Source organism: Stegostoma tigrinum, chromosome 6 (genome assembly GCF_030684315.1).
Source record: "Stegostoma tigrinum isolate sSteTig4 chromosome 6, sSteTig4.hap1, whole genome shotgun sequence".
NCBI lineage: Eukaryota > Metazoa > Chordata > Chondrichthyes > Orectolobiformes > Stegostomatidae > Stegostoma > Stegostoma tigrinum.
The window spans coordinates 98,100,464-98,117,713 of NC_081359.1; the positions used below are offsets into that span (position 1 = coordinate 98,100,464).

General features: G+C 42.7%; 2 protein-coding genes across 3 annotated transcripts in view; one reads left to right on the forward strand and one right to left on the reverse strand.

Annotated features, from left to right (window-relative positions):
* Positions 1-5,628, reverse strand: part of slc9a7 (solute carrier family 9 member 7) — a 150,319-nt gene extending 144,691 nt beyond the window's left edge. For both annotated transcript variants that reach the window (XM_048532733.2, XM_048532732.2), the window contains exon 1: positions 5,243-5,628. In XM_048532733.2, coding sequence (XP_048388690.1) covers positions 5,243-5,549 — 307 coding nt within the window. In that variant the 5' untranslated portion in view covers positions 5,550-5,628. The remainder of the gene's footprint in view (positions 1-5,242) is intronic.
* Positions 5,629-15,299: 9,671 nt separating this feature from the next.
* rp2 (RP2 activator of ARL3 GTPase) overlaps positions 15,300-17,250 on the forward strand; it is a 42,377-nt gene continuing 40,426 nt past the window's right edge. The window contains exon 1 of the mRNA XM_048532734.2: positions 15,300-16,143. Within this exon, the coding sequence (XP_048388691.1) occupies positions 16,027-16,143 (117 nt within the window). The 5' untranslated portion in view covers positions 15,300-16,026. The remainder of the gene's footprint in view (positions 16,144-17,250) is intronic.

Consider the following 17,250-nt stretch of genomic DNA (forward strand, 5'->3'; position numbering starts at 1 on the left):
CGAGATGGGTGGGGGTGGGGGGGGGGGGGAAGGGGGGTGATGGTTTTAGGAATGAGGTCCGGGGTGGGGAGATTTTGAATGTGTCAAGTCCACATTGAGGCCATTGGGTTGTAGGGTTCTAAGGCAGAATAGGAGGTGCTGTTCCTCTGGTTTTCAGGTGGCATTGTTGTGACACTGGAGGAGGCCCAGGCTGGACATGTCATCCAGGGAGTGGGAGAGGGGAGTTGAAGTGGTTCATGACTGGAAGAAGGTGTTGTCGTTTGTCGCAAACCGAGCGTAGGTTCTGCGAGCTTGGTCTCCCGATGTAGAAGAGGCCACATCAAGAACTGTAGACACAATAGACCACATTAGACAAAATGTTCACCTGCACATCAGCTAATGTGGAAGGTTTTCATTGGGGGCCTGGGATGGAGGTGACCGGGGGGTGGGGGAAGTTGTAGGGGGGTGGTGGGGCTAGTTGGGGGAGTGAGGAGTGTGGACCGGGGGAGTTGTGAAGAGCGTGGTCCCTCTGGAAGGCAGTTAAAAGGGTCAGGAGGAAAATATATCCTTCATAGTGGGGTCAGATTGCAGGTGGTGGAAGTGGTGGAGAATGATGCATTGAATCCAGAGGTTAGTGGGGTGATATTTGAGGATGAGGGAATTCGGTCTTTGTTTTCATTGCGGGGAGTGGGTGTGAGGGTTGAGGTGTGGGAAACACGAGGGATGCAATTGAGGGCATTTTCGACCACTGTTGGGGAGGGGGAGGGGGCGGAGACGAGGACAGGGGAGAATTGTGGCCCTTGAAAAACAAAGACAGCTGGATGTCCAGAAGGGGCATGCCTCATCTTGGCAGCAGACTCGAAGGAATCAGGAATCGCACCCTTGCGGGAAGGTGGGGGAAGAGGAGGTGTATTCTTGGTAGCTGTGGGTGTCAGTGGACTTGAAATAGATATCAGTTTCCAGGTGGTTACCAGAGATGGAGAGGTCCAGGAAGGAGACAGAGGTCAGAAGTTATTAGTAAAATGGATGAACTGTTAAGAGTTCCTCATGGAAGCACGAGGCAGTGCTTAAACAATCATCATTATAACAGGGGATGCAGTGGGGGGATAGCGTCAGTGTAGCCGCGGAACAGGGACTGTTCCACATATCCTACAAAGAGGGAACATAGCTTGGGACCATGTGGGTGCCCTGGCCACCCCCTTCAACTGGAGGAAGTGGGAGGAGTTGAAGGAGAAGGTGTTAAGGATCAGGGCGAGCTCGGTTAGGTGGATAAAGGTGTTGGTGGAGGGGGGCTGGTCGAACCTGCAGGTGAAGAAAGCAGAGGGCTTTTAGGCCATCACATGGGGAATGCAAGTATACTGGGACTGGATGTTCGTAGTGAAGATTAGGTGTTAAGGGCAAGGGAATCTGAAGTTTGAGATGGAGGGGTGGGTGGTGTCCCAGATCTAAGTGGGGAGTTCCTGGACCGGGGGAAAAAGTGGAATTGAGATAAGTTTGGTGGGGCAGGAGCAGGCAGAGATAGAGACAATGGGTCAACCAGAGCAGTGGGGTTTATGGATTTTGGGAAGGAGATAGAAGTGGGGGGTGTAGAGTTGGGGAACAATGAGGTTGGACGCAGTGAGTGGGAGGTCTCTTTCAAGGGGGCAGTAGGAGGTGGCATCAGATAGTTGGTGCCTGGCCTCGGCGACGTAAAAGGTCAGTGTGCCATACCACAGCTGTGCCTCCCTCGTCCAAGGGTTCTATGCTGAGGGTAGGATTGGAGTGGGGGGAGCAGAAGGCTGCACATTCTGTGGGGAAGAGGTTGGAGTGAGACGGAGGGGTGGAGAGGTTGATGCAATTGATGTTGTGACGACACTTAGAGATGAAGAGGTCCAGGGAGGTCTTTCAAGAGAGCGGTAGGAGGAGATTACTGTGAATGCCACCTGTGACAGTCTGCTCTCAATATATTACAAAGCTCCATTGATCATAATAATTCAAAACTGAAATCTAATGCACAGACAATTTTATCCTACTATGAGCCAATTACCCTCAACAAGCTAGTTTTCCATAGGAAAAAGTGCAAGTCAAGTCAACAGCTGCAACAGACCACGCTACACAATCAAAAGCTACAAGAACTTCACATTGCCAGCTTAAGAATTAAAGACCACACTTTTAAAATTATTTTTACAATTACCTGAACTTCATCTTTCTCACTCCTGGCTTTCCACAAAAATTGGGCAAGCATTTATTTTCTGAAGAAGAGTCTCGACCTTAAAAAAAAAACTTTCTTGCTCGGCCTGCCGTGTTCATCCAGCTTCACAGTGTTATCTCAAGTATGTAAATGCATCATTTTCCCTCCCTCCAAAAACATGATGGTTCCACACATTTTCGTCTTGTTGGCACATCTGTCAAACCATGTTTAAAACGGGTCCATGATTAAACCCAGATTTAATAGCCACAATACATACATTTTCCATCCACAGGAAAGAAAAGGGACATATGCTTCCAATCAGCTTTACATGGTATTGTGTTTAATTACCTAAAAAGGCAATTTGAGTACAAGGCATATTTGACATTAACAAGTAACCTTTTGCTGAGGAAAAAGAAGAAGTTTTTAAAACAAAAAAAAAATCAGAACAGCACCATTCTCCAACTCCCCACGAGCAAGGCCAAGGGAGATCAGAGAATCAGTAAATCATATAGAACTGAAGCAGCCAGCCATTCAGCCCAACAAAAGCCCACACAGCCAAGAGCTGTACTAAATCTACACTGAACCCACCTCCAGCATGAGGCTCATAGCCTTAAAATATTAATACACACAAGTATTTTTGAATACTGAGGTTTTCTGCCTCAACTCCGCTCCCAGGTGTTACGTAGGTCTCCTATTTCTAACTAATCACAGCTAACTCATTGTTCATCAGCTAGAAAACTATTTTCCAGAGAGTTAATGGCACAGTGACAATGCATAACAGGTCAACACATCAAACACTAACTAGTTAAAGCAGTATATATAAAAGTACACCATTTATTTCCAATTCTTGCAACAGGAATTATGCCAAAGGAAAAAAAATGCATTCTCAGGATAACATTAAGAAAATAAAAAAGGTACAAATGGCAGTCAATGAATCACTCTTAATGCAGTAAAATCATTCAAAATCGAGCAGAACAATAAATAGGCATTTTTCCAGCTCAACAGCACTATACTGAGTAATTGTCTGGTTTGTTTGCTGCAGAGGAACATCACATGCACCTGTTATGCCGTTGTACACTGGAGTAGTATATCCTCCGAGATTAAATAGTGTAACTTTTATGAAATACAAAAACTGCTGTATGACACCAGTTCCTCTGTAAGAGAATACGTAGACATCCCAAATTGTGTAGAGTGACAGCCGTTCTCTACGAACAGATTACCACATCTCACTGTATACTTAAAAATAGTGTTATTAGATCCGGGTATAAACCTCAAAGTATGGAAGCCTGGAGCTTTGCAGTACAGAAAGTAGCTTTTCAATCCACCACATCACTTGAGAAATCCCAGAAAAAAAAAGTAGCAATTTACCCATCATTTTCACTTTGTGAAAATGGTCATGGTCTCATTTGTCTGATTCCAAACAAATGTTCATTTATTAAAACAGTTTTAAATAGACATTTGTTTACTTCCTTAAATGCTGCTTACAAAATAAAACAAACAGAATACCGCACATCAGCATTCCTACTATGTACCCAAATCATGCAAATTTGGCACATGAGGCTGGCTGGTGACCTGCTACTTCCCAAATGATGGACTTAAGATACGACTGAACTTCACAACAAAATAAAATAACCTTCCTCAGAGTTTCATCACGTTTAACCATCTCAACACACTTCACAATCATGTTTTTTGGAGTGCAGATGTTGTTCGGTCAGAAAATACTGCAGCTATTCGGTGCCACACATAATATGACGACTGGCTGGTCCATGTGTTTTGTTGGTGGTAGAGATTGAAGGAGGGATGTTGGCCAAGTAACTGTAACAACTCTCGATTTTCTTGCAATCCTCAACATGAAATCTTTCAAGGCTAGAAATGATTTAATACCAACTTAAAAAAAACAGTCCCTCTGATAATGCCTCACTCTGTTTGTGCACTGGAGTAACAGCCAGGATCACGTATGGTTGTAGCTCCCCAGCCTATAACCCTCCCACTCAAATGCCACCAACAGGTCCAAGCTGATCTGCTCTATGAAAGGTCTCCGTCTGATGTTGGTGGCTCTGCTTTTATTCCTAGATTTATTTTGCACTGTCCAGTATTTCACTAAAACAGTAAAGGGGAGGGGGTGGAAGGACACACATTCGAAGAAACTGGAAGAATCGAACTCTTCCTTCACAATTCCATTAATCTTGGTGTTTCTGTTTCAACATGCAGCATCACTAGAAATCCCACACTCATTAAGTCGGGCCTACTTGTCTGATACTCCTCCACTGAGGTCTGGCTCAGCCAGGCAGGAGATGTTTTTGGCTCCACATGAAGTGGCGTTTTCTTGCCAAAGACAATTTGCTAACATTGATACGTATATAGCCCAATACAACAGGAGACATTTTCGTGAAAATAAATAGGTAAAAGGGAAATACGTGGAAACCAAAGACGTGTCAAGTTTCTTAATCCCGTGATGATGTGTGTAATGTTAAGTCTTTTAAAAATAACCCGACAGGACAAGCTTCATCCTTGATGTTGAGTCTGTGGTACAAAACCTACCAAGCGTTTCGTGGTTGAATGTAAAAAAAATGCTCAGTTATCTAGTGAAAAAAAACAACGCGCAGTTACCACACCGTTTATTTTTTGAAACGATCTATGAATAATCAGAAGTAAAGAGGGTTGCAGCAGCTCTGGGCAACACCGCGATGCAGCAACTGAGGCAACCGAACTTGGAACCTGGAACCGGCTAGGCACGCGAAAATGAGTGAGGTTGGATCAGCGGCGAATCAGAGCGGGCGGCTGTGACCCAATACACCAATCGTGAGCCGTAAAGGGAAATAGACGCGGGGTTCGCCACACCTCCTCGGGCTGCTCAGGTTCGGGCTCCCGTCAGTTTCAGTCATACCAGGCAAAAAAAGACAATTGAAATGGCAACATGACATTCCAGCCTGAGTCGAAATCAACACGTTCGAATGTTCAGACAAATACATTGTATGCGCAAGGTTCTAAGTTGTTACCACACGCGTGTTGTAACAATGAACGACTTCACATTCCAAATACAGAAGCATTTCTTTTTATACACAAAAAAGGATCAAATTAATGTGTCCTTACCGTATATCATTGCCAACCCAGTCTCGTGGAGAAACCGAAAGCGCCGATGTTTGAAGAGCCAGATGGTGAGGATGGTGAGGGTCAGGAGCAGGATGAAGAGCAGCAGGTTAGCGCTGTCTTGCCGGTGGCTTTCTTCCGCCTCTTTCTCCGTTGCGATCTCCTCCATGGCGCTATCTGCCCGGCACTGCCGAGCCCACACGCTCAGCAGCCAAACGATGGCGTACAGAGGTCTCTTAACGGAACAGGCCGCAGCCCCCAAGCCCCGGCGGCGGCGGCTGCTGCTACTGCTGGTGCTTGCGATCTCCATTGCCGCCGGAGCTTATCCTGTTTGTGTCTGTATAACCTCTTGTGATTTGATTCGAGGACTTGTCAATACTGCACAGATCGGCGGGAAGAGGCGGGACTTGCCGAGTGCACACTCCGCCTCTTACTTAAAGGCATAATGCTTTTCCTGTTGCACATTTTAATTAAATCTCTTCTGGTTTATTTTTGCCGCACGAATATCATCACCCTGTCCATAACGTTATTTCAAAGAAGTGGAGGGTGTTTTGGCTAATACTTTTCGCTGAATCGACATTGCAAAAAAAATTGCACATTATCACATGATTGCGTGCGGGACCTTGCAGTCCACATACTGGCTGACGCGTTTCCTATATTGCAATAACAGTGAGCAACGTTAATGAAGTTCTCAGAGATAGCTGACCCGAAACGTCAACTTTCATGCTTCTCTGATGCTGCCTCGCCGGCTGTGTTTCTCCAGCTCCACACCTTGTTATCTCAGACTCCAGCATCGGCAGTTCCTACTATGTCTAATTTCTTTTTTAGGTTGCGTTAGACTTAATGACTCCAAATTACAATTCCTTGCGTCGCTTTTTTTTGAAAAAATCTTCATCTAAGGGAACATTTGCAGTACAGCAGACTATAGATAGACTGGAGAGTTGGGCAGATAAATGACAGATGGAGTTCAATCCGGGCAAATGCGAGGTGATGCATTTTGGAAGATCTAATTCAAGGGCAAACTATACAGTAAATAGAAAAGTCCTGGGGAAAATTAATGAACAGAGAGATCTGGGTGTTCAGGTCCATTGTTCCCTGAAGGTGACAACGCAGGTCAATAGGGTGGTCAAAAAGGCATATGGCATGCTTTCCTTCATTGGGCGGGGTATTGAGTACAAGAATTGGCAGGTCATGTTGCAGTTGTATAGGACTTTGGTTTGGCCACATTTGGAGTACTGTGTGCAGTTCTGGTCGCCACATTACAAAAAGGATGTGGATGCTTTGGAGAAGGTGCAGAGGAGGTTCACCAAGATGTTGCCTGGTATGGAGGGTGCTAGCTATGAAGAGAGGTTGAGTAGATTAGGATCATTTTCATTAGAAAGATGGAGATTGATGGGGGGACCTGATTGAGGTCTACAAAATCATGAGGGGTATAGACAGGGTGAATAGCAAAAAGCTTTTTCCCAGAGTGAGGGACTCAATTACTAGGGGTCATGCGTTCAAAGTGAGAGGAGGAAAGTTTAAGGGAGATATGCGTGGAAAGTTCTTTACACAGAGGGTGGTGGGTGCCTGGAACGCGTTGCCAGCGGAGGTGTTAGACGCAGACACATTAGCGTCTTTTAAGATATATTTGGACAGGTACATGGATAGACAGGGAGCAAATGGACACAGACCGTTAGAAAATAGATGACAGGTTAGACAGAGGATCTTGATCGGCACAGGCTTGGAGGGCTGAAGGGCCAGTTCCTGTGCTGTACGTTTCTTTGTTCTCTTTGTTCTTTGTGTCTGACAGGGCCAGTGATCCTCTTGAACAATTGTCATCAATCCAGATTTGAATACTACAGTTTTGTTTTTGCAAAGCAAGAGCAAAGTATTGCAGAAGCTTAAAATCTGAAATAAAGGCACATCATACCCAGCAGGTTGAGCAGTGTGAGGGGAGAGAGAGATCAGTGAAAGTTTCCATTTGACAGCTGTTCATCACAACTTGTTTGTAAACAAGTTGGTAATTCTAGGATGTAAATTAAGTGCCAAACAATCCAGCATCCCAAATTTTCACTTAGATAATTCCTGCATCATTGCTATAGTTTCTGATCCAAGAAAATTTTGCATTATTCACAGGCAGGGACAGGTGAAAAGGTGCCAAAGACAAAGGAAAATAAGGAAGATGACAAAACTGCTCAAAATGATTGATGTTAAGGAGTGTTAAAGGTGGAGATGCAAAAAGGCTTCTATGGGGGACCTGCTCTTGTACTGAGGGAGGAGATGATAATAACACAGGTGTCAATCTAGTCGACATAAATAGATAATGTTTAAAAGGCAGGAATAGGAGATTTCAGAGGGTTGAAAATTGGTGTGGTGGATTACAGGTTAAAGGACAGGACAGGTCTTTCAGGCATTCAAACAGGAAATTGAATTGTTGCTGCTGCTATTGTTGCTTGCCAGTGCCTCTTAATGTTCAATAGTGTCATTGTTGCTGAATCCATCACTATCAGGATTATCAGAAAATGCAGCAAAGTGGATCTGAAGATTATTAGATTAACTACAATCTCATTAAAAATTGGAGCAGACTTATGATCTGTATGGGCCATTTCTGCTCCTGTGTCTTATGGTCTAATTAATATTAGAAATCAAAATAACTCAATATCTGGATGAAGAGAAAGTAGATGGAAGTCACCAATATTGATTTCAGGAAGGAAGATCACGCTGGACTAACCTGAGAAAAATTCTATGAGAAGCGACAGATATGGTAAGTGTGAGAAATCCAGTGGCTATAGTTTATTGAAACTTCAGAAAACCTTTGAAAAGGTGCCATACAGGAGACTATTGCAAAAGTTTAACAGATAGTTGAGTAGCAAGCATTGGAACAGAGAGGGCGACAAATTACCTTCATATCAAATACTGAGTAGGAATTGAAGGCTATATCTTAGACTGGTTATAAATGGGTCTCCAACTAAAGATTCTTGTTCTGGGACCACTTCTATTCACTGCAGTGACCCACAACCCCAACTACATACATTAGGATAGCACCTCTTTAATGTAAGAAGGCATCCCAATACCACATATGACACTGAGCCATGTAAGAAATATTGGGCGGATGGCCAAAAAATTTCTCAAAAACTTAAGTCTAAGGAAATATTTTAAGACAATAAAAAAGTGTTGGGTGTGAATTCCAGAGCGTAGGGGCTGGACCACTTCAAGCACAGCCACCAGTGCTGAAGCAATTAAAATCAGGGTGCTCGAGAAATCAGAATTAAATGAATGCAATTACCTCAGAGGGTTATAGCATGGCGGAGATGACAGAGGTAGAGTAGGATGAGACAATAGAGGAAACAGAAAACAAGATGAAAATTTTAATGTAAGATAACAAGGTGTAGAGCTGGATGAACACAGCAGGCCAAGCAGCATCAGAGAAGCAGGAAAGCTGACGTTTCGGATCTGGGCCCTTCTTCAGGTCAGCTTTTCTGCTCCTCTGCTGCTGATTAGCCTGCTGTGTTCATCTAGCTCTACACCTTGTTACCTCAGATTCTCCAGCATTGTCAGCTCCTATTATCTATGAAAATTTTACTGTCAAGATTGAGCTTGACTGGGAACCAACTTAATTCAGAACACATTTGTATTATAGGTAAATGGAATTCTGTGAAGGATACGTCTTGTTGTGAGGAGCAGATTTTTAAATGACCTCTAATTTGCAGAGGATAGAATGTGGGAGGCCTATTAGAAGTATCTAAGATAGTCAAGTCTAGAGATAACAAAGGCAAGAGTGGATGTTTCAATAGGAGATGAGCTTAGACAAGGGCTAAGTTGAGGATGTTAGACAGCGATGGAAATATACAATAGTAGAGCTGCCATGGATATACAAATGGAAGGTCACCTTGGGGTCAAATGTGACACCAAGGTTACAAGCAGACAGGTTTAGTCTCAGACTGTTGCCAGACAGAAGGGTGGAGTCAATAGCCTTCAATCTTCATAAGAATTGATGGGAATATGCATTTGTGATGGGACTCACAGACTGTCTATGTTAATGCATTGGAATAGTTTTTGAAACATTTTAATCAAAGTTAGACTCTGAGATTTGGTCATTTTCTTTTGAAAATTTTATTATTCATTTACATGCAATTCTTGGACAAACAATCAATGTAAATAATTTCTGTTTGGATAATAAAGTGGAATTTTAAAAATTCCTAATATTTAACAGGAGGAAATCTCACATCCAATACAGGATGTCAGATAAGCAGTCTGATAATTTAGCAATAATACAGGAAGTAAGAGAGATGGCAGTGAACTACGTTTAGAACTAATATTGTGCCTTTGGATACTGTCATGGAGGGCAATCTAGAAGAGAGACTTAGATGAGAAATAACAGAGATCCATGATTGAGTCTTGAGGACTACCAAAGTAACTGTGTGTAAGTGGGAGAGGAGGAATTGCAAGTAATAGGCTACAATTAGATTAATATGAAAGAAAATTAGATGACAGTAGTCCCAACCACCTGGATAATAGGGGACAGGAGTTGGTAAAGGATGGCATGGTCACGTGTGTAAAACATTGCCGGTAGGTTGAGAAGAATGAAAAGGGATAGTTTACCTTTGTCACAGTCTCACAGGATATCATTTGTGACTTTGATTCAACATTGACTCAATCCCTCTCTCTGGATACAGCCTGAGACCAAACCTGTCTGCTTGTAACCATTGCAATTCTGTGACAAAGAGATAATCTGATGGCAGGGATTCAAACATGGAATGCTGACAAAACTGGGAACAGGTTTGAGAGGTGACAGCACATTCAAGGACATTAGACAGGAAAGGGAGATTGGAGATGGGGTGGCAGTTTGTAAATTCAGTGGGATTAAAGGTTTCTCTGTGAGGAGAAAGCTGATGGTGGCAGATTTCAAGGAAGGGCAATAGCTGAAAGAAGAGAACTGTTAACCTTATTGGCCGCCATGATAAAGGGATACAGAGTGGGAGAGTGTATTGGAGCAGCTGCAGTAATGTTCTGTTGAACAGACAGCAGAAGATTCAACGACTAAAATTGTAGATGCAACTGAAATGAATTGGGGGATAGTCTTTTCCACTAGTGGAAATCAATGGAAGTAGGATTTGGACATGGAAGGGTTGTCAGTAGAGAGTGTTGCAAGAAGTGATTGGGGCTGTCCTTACATCTGATTGATAATAATAAAACAAAGAAGACCATATGAGAGAGCAGTGTCAAGGGAGTTGATTGTGAATATGGACTGGAAAGTTTACATGAGGGAGAGATTTAGGAAGGATAGAAGGTAGTGAAAGTGGTGGAAAAAGAGCTTGATTCGTGAGTTGGAGCTTGAAATGATCAAAAATGAGAAATTATTCCACACATACACTGAAGGATGAAGAAAATGAAGATCTTTCAGTAATAGCATTTTTTGCATACTTGGGAAGGGAGTACAAAACTATGATTTTGAAAGAGAGATGAGGGGTTGGACCAAGATGAGATGTTCAAAGGAGGAAAAATTCCCAGAGGAGTAGTAGGTTAGATCAAGGTCTGATCTGTTGATAAGTGCTCCAGTGCCACCCCAAAGTCTTCACTGGGTAAATGGTGGAAGATAAAGCCAGGCATGTAGACATCATTAAGGGGAATGGTATCTTCACTCTCAACCAGGTTTCCATTAAAGAAATGAATGATATTGATGCGATAATCTTGAGTACATGCATGGATAATAAAGACTTTATTTAAATGTGAATGGACATCCTATAGGGAGATACATTGTGGGCTGGTGAGAGCAGAGTCAATAGGCCCAGTAGTGGGAGCTGTGTGTTAGACAGGAAAGAGTTTGGCAAAATTGACTCTCAGCGCTTACATTATACAGGAAGGTAGGCGATCAAGGGTTGCTGCCACCTCTTGCCTTAATGAATACTTTGGAGGATGCACAGAGGACTTTATGTAGCCATAAAGTCATACAGCATAGAAACAAGTCCTTCAGCCCACCATGTCTATGCCAACCTACAAACACCAGACTGCATTCAACCCACTTATCTGCACTTGGTCCATAGCCTTACCTAGGAGGGAAATAAGCCTGGAACAAAAACAACAGAGAAGGTAACGTGAGGAATACTGAAGAACTGTGAAGGGAATTGCAAAGGCAGGGTATTGAGTGTGGGCAAGAGAAAGAGAAAGGCCTTAGAAAAAAAGAAAATAGGAGCGGGAGTAGGCTATTTGCCCCTTCAAGCTTGCTCTTCCATTCAATATGATAGTGGCTGATTATCCAATTCAGTAACATTTCCCCGTTCTCCTTCTTTCCTTAATTCCTTTAGTTCTAAGGAGGATGTCTAATTACTTCATGTAAACATTTAATGTTTTAGTCTCAATTGCTTTCTGTGACAGAGAATTGTACAGGCTCACCATCCAATGTTTATCTGTCTTGGAGGGGTAAAGGGGAAAGAAGTAATGCAAAATAAAAACAAAAGTATGACTCAAGAGAAGAGGGTTCCCAAAATTTCAGACAAATCCTGGACTTAAAAAAAAATGATTCTTCACATCAAGGATGGGATGTTGTGGAGAAGAAAGAATGCTCCATCATTGAGCGCAAGATGGACATTCTGTTAAAAGTTATGGAACTCTGCCATAAATAGAGATACGTTCAGTGATGTGAAACAGCACACAACATTTTAGGATTCACCTTTACAACATGTGAACAGTGCACTTCAATTAGATGAAGCTATGAGTAAATTATCGAGTTTTGGAAGAATTGATACTGAAGTTAAAAGTCAAAATATAATCTTAGTAAGGGCGCAGTTGGAGTAATGTGTGCGGCTTTTTGGGTCGACAATAGAAAGGATATTGAAACATTAGAGTGGGTTGACAGTACAACTTCATAGTGGTACAATTGCACAGAAAGACTGCAAAAATTGTGGGGTTTTTTCGTTCAAGCATCACTTAAGGATGTCTAATAGGATAGGGTACCTGGTAAATGAGGGGCTTCAATGAGGAAGTTAAAGTTTAATGTAAGAGATTTAGGTAGAGGGCAGGAGACATTTCAAATACACCAGTGTTAGAATCTACACTTCCCAGCAGGTATGGGCTAACTCTTAAATTCCAGTGGGTGTCAGCCCATCATCTATCAGGATCTGTCCAAAATATAACAGAGGGATGGCAGAAGTGAAGGATACTTCACCTGTCCTTGGGCCTATTGAGTTCCTCGAATCGTGAATTAATGGTCAGTTAAGGGTCTCATTCCATGTCTACCACTATTTCACTCTCTCACCCAAGCAGGTAGCCCCTTAGATTTAGTTGTGTAGGTTGTCAGGGAAGAGAAAAGAGGGGAACAGATTTGCAGCCCTTCTGGGAGGATTGGAGGCATTTCCCCGCAGGTTCACTCTCATTACCCCCCACACCCTTTCTCTTTATCCTCTTTGTTCAGCCTGTCATTTGACACCCAACACCCCCTTGCTGGTTCCTGGCTCCTCTTTGTTGGGACTCCATGTAGACCATCATTCTCTCTTGGTGTTGCTAGGACTATACGACCGCTGGCTAATCTGTACAGAATCACAGAATTGTTACTGCGCTGAAGGAAGTCATTCAGTTCATCATATCTGCACCAGCTGTCTGATTGATAAATTTACTTAGAATGTGATTCTCTAGCCTTCTGTCCACAATACTTCACATGTTTCCTTTCCAGATAACAGTCAAATTATTTTTTTAAATATTTCATTTGAAGTCTCAGGCACTGCATTCCAGACCTCGCTGCATGATAAGGTTTATTGGCGTATCACTTTGCTTCTTCTTGTCAATAACTTTAAAACTGTGTCCCCGATTTACAGGCGAAAATAGTTTCTCTTTAGTTGCTCTGTCCAGACCCGTCATAAGTTTGAATACTTAAATCAGAACTCCTCTGAGCCTTCTTTTCTCCAAGGAAAACTGCCCTAATTTTTTTCAATTTGTCTTCCTAGCTGAAGTTCCTCACCCTGGATATCTTCATGTGATTCCATCCTGCACTCTCTCAGTGCCTTCATATCCATCCTAAAAGGTGGTGCTCAGAACTGGATGAATTATTCCAACTGGGGCTGACCAAGTGTCCGATATAAAGTTCAACATTATTTCATTGCTCTTGTGCCTTGCGCACCTATTAATAAAATTGAATAATTAAGACTTGAAACTTTAAGTCTTTCTCTCTCCACAGATGCTGCCAGACCTGCTGATTTCCTCCATCAGTTTATGTTTTTAGACCATAAGAACTAGGAGCAGAAGTAGGCCATCTGGCCTCTCGAGCCTGCCCCGCCATTTAATAAGATCATTGCTGATCTTTTTGGGACTCAGCTCCACTTACCCGCCCGCTCACCGTAACCCTTAACCATAACACTTTTGTCCCAGAATATTGAATGCTTTATCAGCTGCACTCTCAATTTGTATTACACACATATCCCTCTACTCCTGGGACCCTTCATGAGTGTTAAAATGTACCTGATATAGGGGAAGAACTCCTGTGATAGGGGAATTAACACAGTTCCCACTGTTGAATTACTGATGCAGTCGTCAGTACGGTGGGCAGGCTTACTAGTGACTTTCACTAGTTCATTGGGAACCATGGTATCCTGTAAAATTCAGCTCATTGTGTTTGGGGCTAGTGAATGGACAACCACAGCTAATGAGAGAAGAAGACCACATTACCTTTTAATGGCTCTTATGACACAGTACAGAGTGTCTACATCTGGCCAGAAGATCTGGGTTCAGATCTCACCTGCCAATGAAAATGGGTCATAACATGTCTGAAAAGGTTGATTAAAAATAACTTTTAAAATAGCGTGGACAAGAAATAGAACAAAAACAAGAAAAAATACTGATATGGAAATGTGAATAGTTTTGGTCTCCTTCTGTAATGAACGACATACTAATATTGCTGGCAATCCAGAGAAGATTCATAAGTGGGTCATGATACGGATGGATTTTCTGATGACAAGAGATTAAGTAAGTTGGCCTGTATTCATTAAATGTAGAAGAATTTGAGGTGACCTGTTGAAATACATATGATTGTTTGGGGTCTTGGCAGTGTAGGTGAGCAATGGATGCTTCCCTTGTTTTCCCTTGTGGGAAAGTTTAGAGCCAGAGGGCATCATCCCAGAGTGAGGGGTTGTCCATTAAAGATAGACGTGATGAGGAATTTCTTTCCAAGGAGTAATGAATTTGTGGAATTCTTCACTGCAGAGAGCTGTTGAGGCTGGATCATTAAGATAGCAAAGGCTGAAATAGGCCAGTAAGGAAATCAAGAGACATGGGGAGAGGGCAGGATAGTGGACTCGTGGGTTTTTCGGTCAGCCATGATCTCATTAAAAGATCTACTTATACTCTTATGTTCTATGGTCTGTTATCGAGATTAAGATATATTATGTATGGGATAATCCCACATTGTTAATTACATTCTCAAATTTGCCTTACAGCTCACAAGAATAGCAAGTGTCATTTTCATTACAGTTACTGATTAAATGAGAGTCAAAAGCAAACATAAATATTTCTAAAGAGCAAAAAGATTAAATAAAAATAAAAGAAATTTATGAGATTAAGTTATGATATGCAATTTTATTATACAGTATGGCATGTTGTATTAAAATTTAAGTTTTGTAAAGCTTAATTTGGGGAAAGAGCTGATGGGTTGTTGGTGATGTTAGGTGCCTCTTTTCTATTCTGTGATTGGCGAATATTAATATTTTGTCTCTCATTGGTTCCCCAATTTCTGTACCTTGATTGGAGAATATTGATATCTTGTCTCTGATTGGTCCTTATGTCTTTATTGTGATTGGTGATTATTGACAACTTGCTTCTGATTGGTTCCTGTTTTCAGTACTGCAATTGGGGAATATTGATACCTTGCCTGTGACTGGTCTTTGCCTTCTGTACCATGATTGGAGATTATTGATTTCTTATCTCTGATTGGTTCATATTCTCAGTTGAAGAATATTGATAACTTGTCACGAGTTTCAACCGTCTGTATAATGATTGGAGAATTTTGACATCATGCTTCTGATTGGTTCCTATCCTCTATACAATGAGTGGAGAGGTATTGGCACCGTGTCTCCTGTACCATGATTTGGTGAATATTGATTTCTAATCTTGATTGGTCCCTTCCCTCTATACTGCGATTGGTGGTTCTTCTGGGGTTAGTTTTTACCTGATTGGCCAAATGCTGTTGGATCCTCGCCAGCGATTGGTTAAATCGGCGGGAAGGATGTTAAACTACGTTTTTTCACCGATCAGCCTGGAGATTGATGCCTTTGTTTGAAGGCTGTTGCTATTGGTTTGGATAGGAACTGAGGAGAACTACACTTGGTGTTGGTTATCCCTAGAATTAAATCTACCTTTGAGATGGGCACGGTCCGCAGCTGGAGTTCGTGACAGTCACCACTCTCAAATACCTACGAGGATTGATTGAACGTCAAGGTCATGGTGATTTGCGGAGACCAGAACCTCTGCGATCTGATTGATCAGTAATAGGATTCCTGCAAGTGATTGGAGTAACAAAAAGTCAACTCGGGTCTGTGATAGGCGGAGGCCAAGTTACTCCAGGGTGTAATTCTCCAACCTTACCTGAGATCCGATTGGTAGAGATGGAGCAGGTCCTCGTTCTGATTGGTGGAGACTGCGCAGTTCCCCCCGCGTTCTAATTGGTGGAAATGGAGTATCGCCACGCTCTGATTGGTGGAGCCATTGGCAAACACGCAGCGGCCCCGCGTTCCGATTGGTGATTTGGTCGGCAGGGCGAGGGGAAGCGGTTGTCAGGGGTCGGGACCGAGGAACAGGGAGTGTTAGAGGGAGAGGGCGAAATGGGTTGCCTGTTTTCCCGGAAATGTAAGGAGAAAGACCAAGAGACGAAGAAGAAAAAGAAGGAACCTGATGCTGAGGAGGAGCCCAAGCAATACAGCTGGGATCAGCGGGAGAAGGTGAGTCCCTGGGAGGAGCGAGGGTTAAGGTTAGGGCCGGGGCCGATGGATGCAGCCGTACCGAAGCTGACTGGTCACCGTAGGCTCCAAACCCATCTGAACATCCTCCGTTCCTGCCCCCCGAATAGTCCCTTGTTTTTCCCCCTCAACTCCAACCCCCGACAACCCGAACTCTGCCCCGCATCCGCCGCGATTAACTCCTAGTCTCCTGTCTGCTGCCCCCACTCCCTTTACCCTGCCCCGACTCCGTTACCCTGCCCCCCGACTCCTTTTTCCTTAGCCCCGCCTCTCTTTCCCCTTCCCCGTTGATGTTGAGCGATGAAGCCACTGTTAACAAACTGCAGGAGGAATGCCTACTCAATTTAGATTAAAGCAGGAGACTAATTAAATGTTATGCTTGTGTACATGTAACCACGCAGATATGAGGTGTATTAGAACAACCCTAAATAATGTGTATTTAAGCCATGTCTTTAATATTTTTGGGGAAATATACTTCCGTTGATATTTGCTTCATAATTATCCATTCCAGCTCAGTCTCCTCAGTTTACTGAGTACTTCTCACGCCAGTTTTTTTAATGAAAGACTTAGGATTCCACTTGTGAAAATGATGGCATTGCTTTTTTTAAATATTTGTGGCTGAAGTGGTTGTTTTCTGTGGCAATAGGTCATATTTGTAGACTTCCATAATGTAGAGCAAGGTTTCCGGTACGAGTGTTGTATTTCCCTCCTGCCATATAACCTTTTTAATTTTTTTTTTCCCAATTACGTTGTATACTCTGGCTGACATTAGGGAAACTTATGGCATTAACAAGATCTGAACTTGTGTTGTTTTAAGTATTTTTTGTCCTGCCGTCCTGCGATATTCTGTGCTGAAGGTGGTTTCAGGTCTCATTGCTAAATCTCTCCATTCAAAATTATGTGGAAGGGCAACATGCAACTTTGATAATTGTACTCTTCGTCGTTATAACTTGACTGGAGACACTTGGAGTTACAGTGGTCTTTTACTATGAGACAAGTAGCTAAGAACTAGTCAAACCACAGGATGGGATGACCTTTTTTATTTCTGCGATTCTGTTGAGATGTGGTGTGTGGTGAATTGTAGTTTGT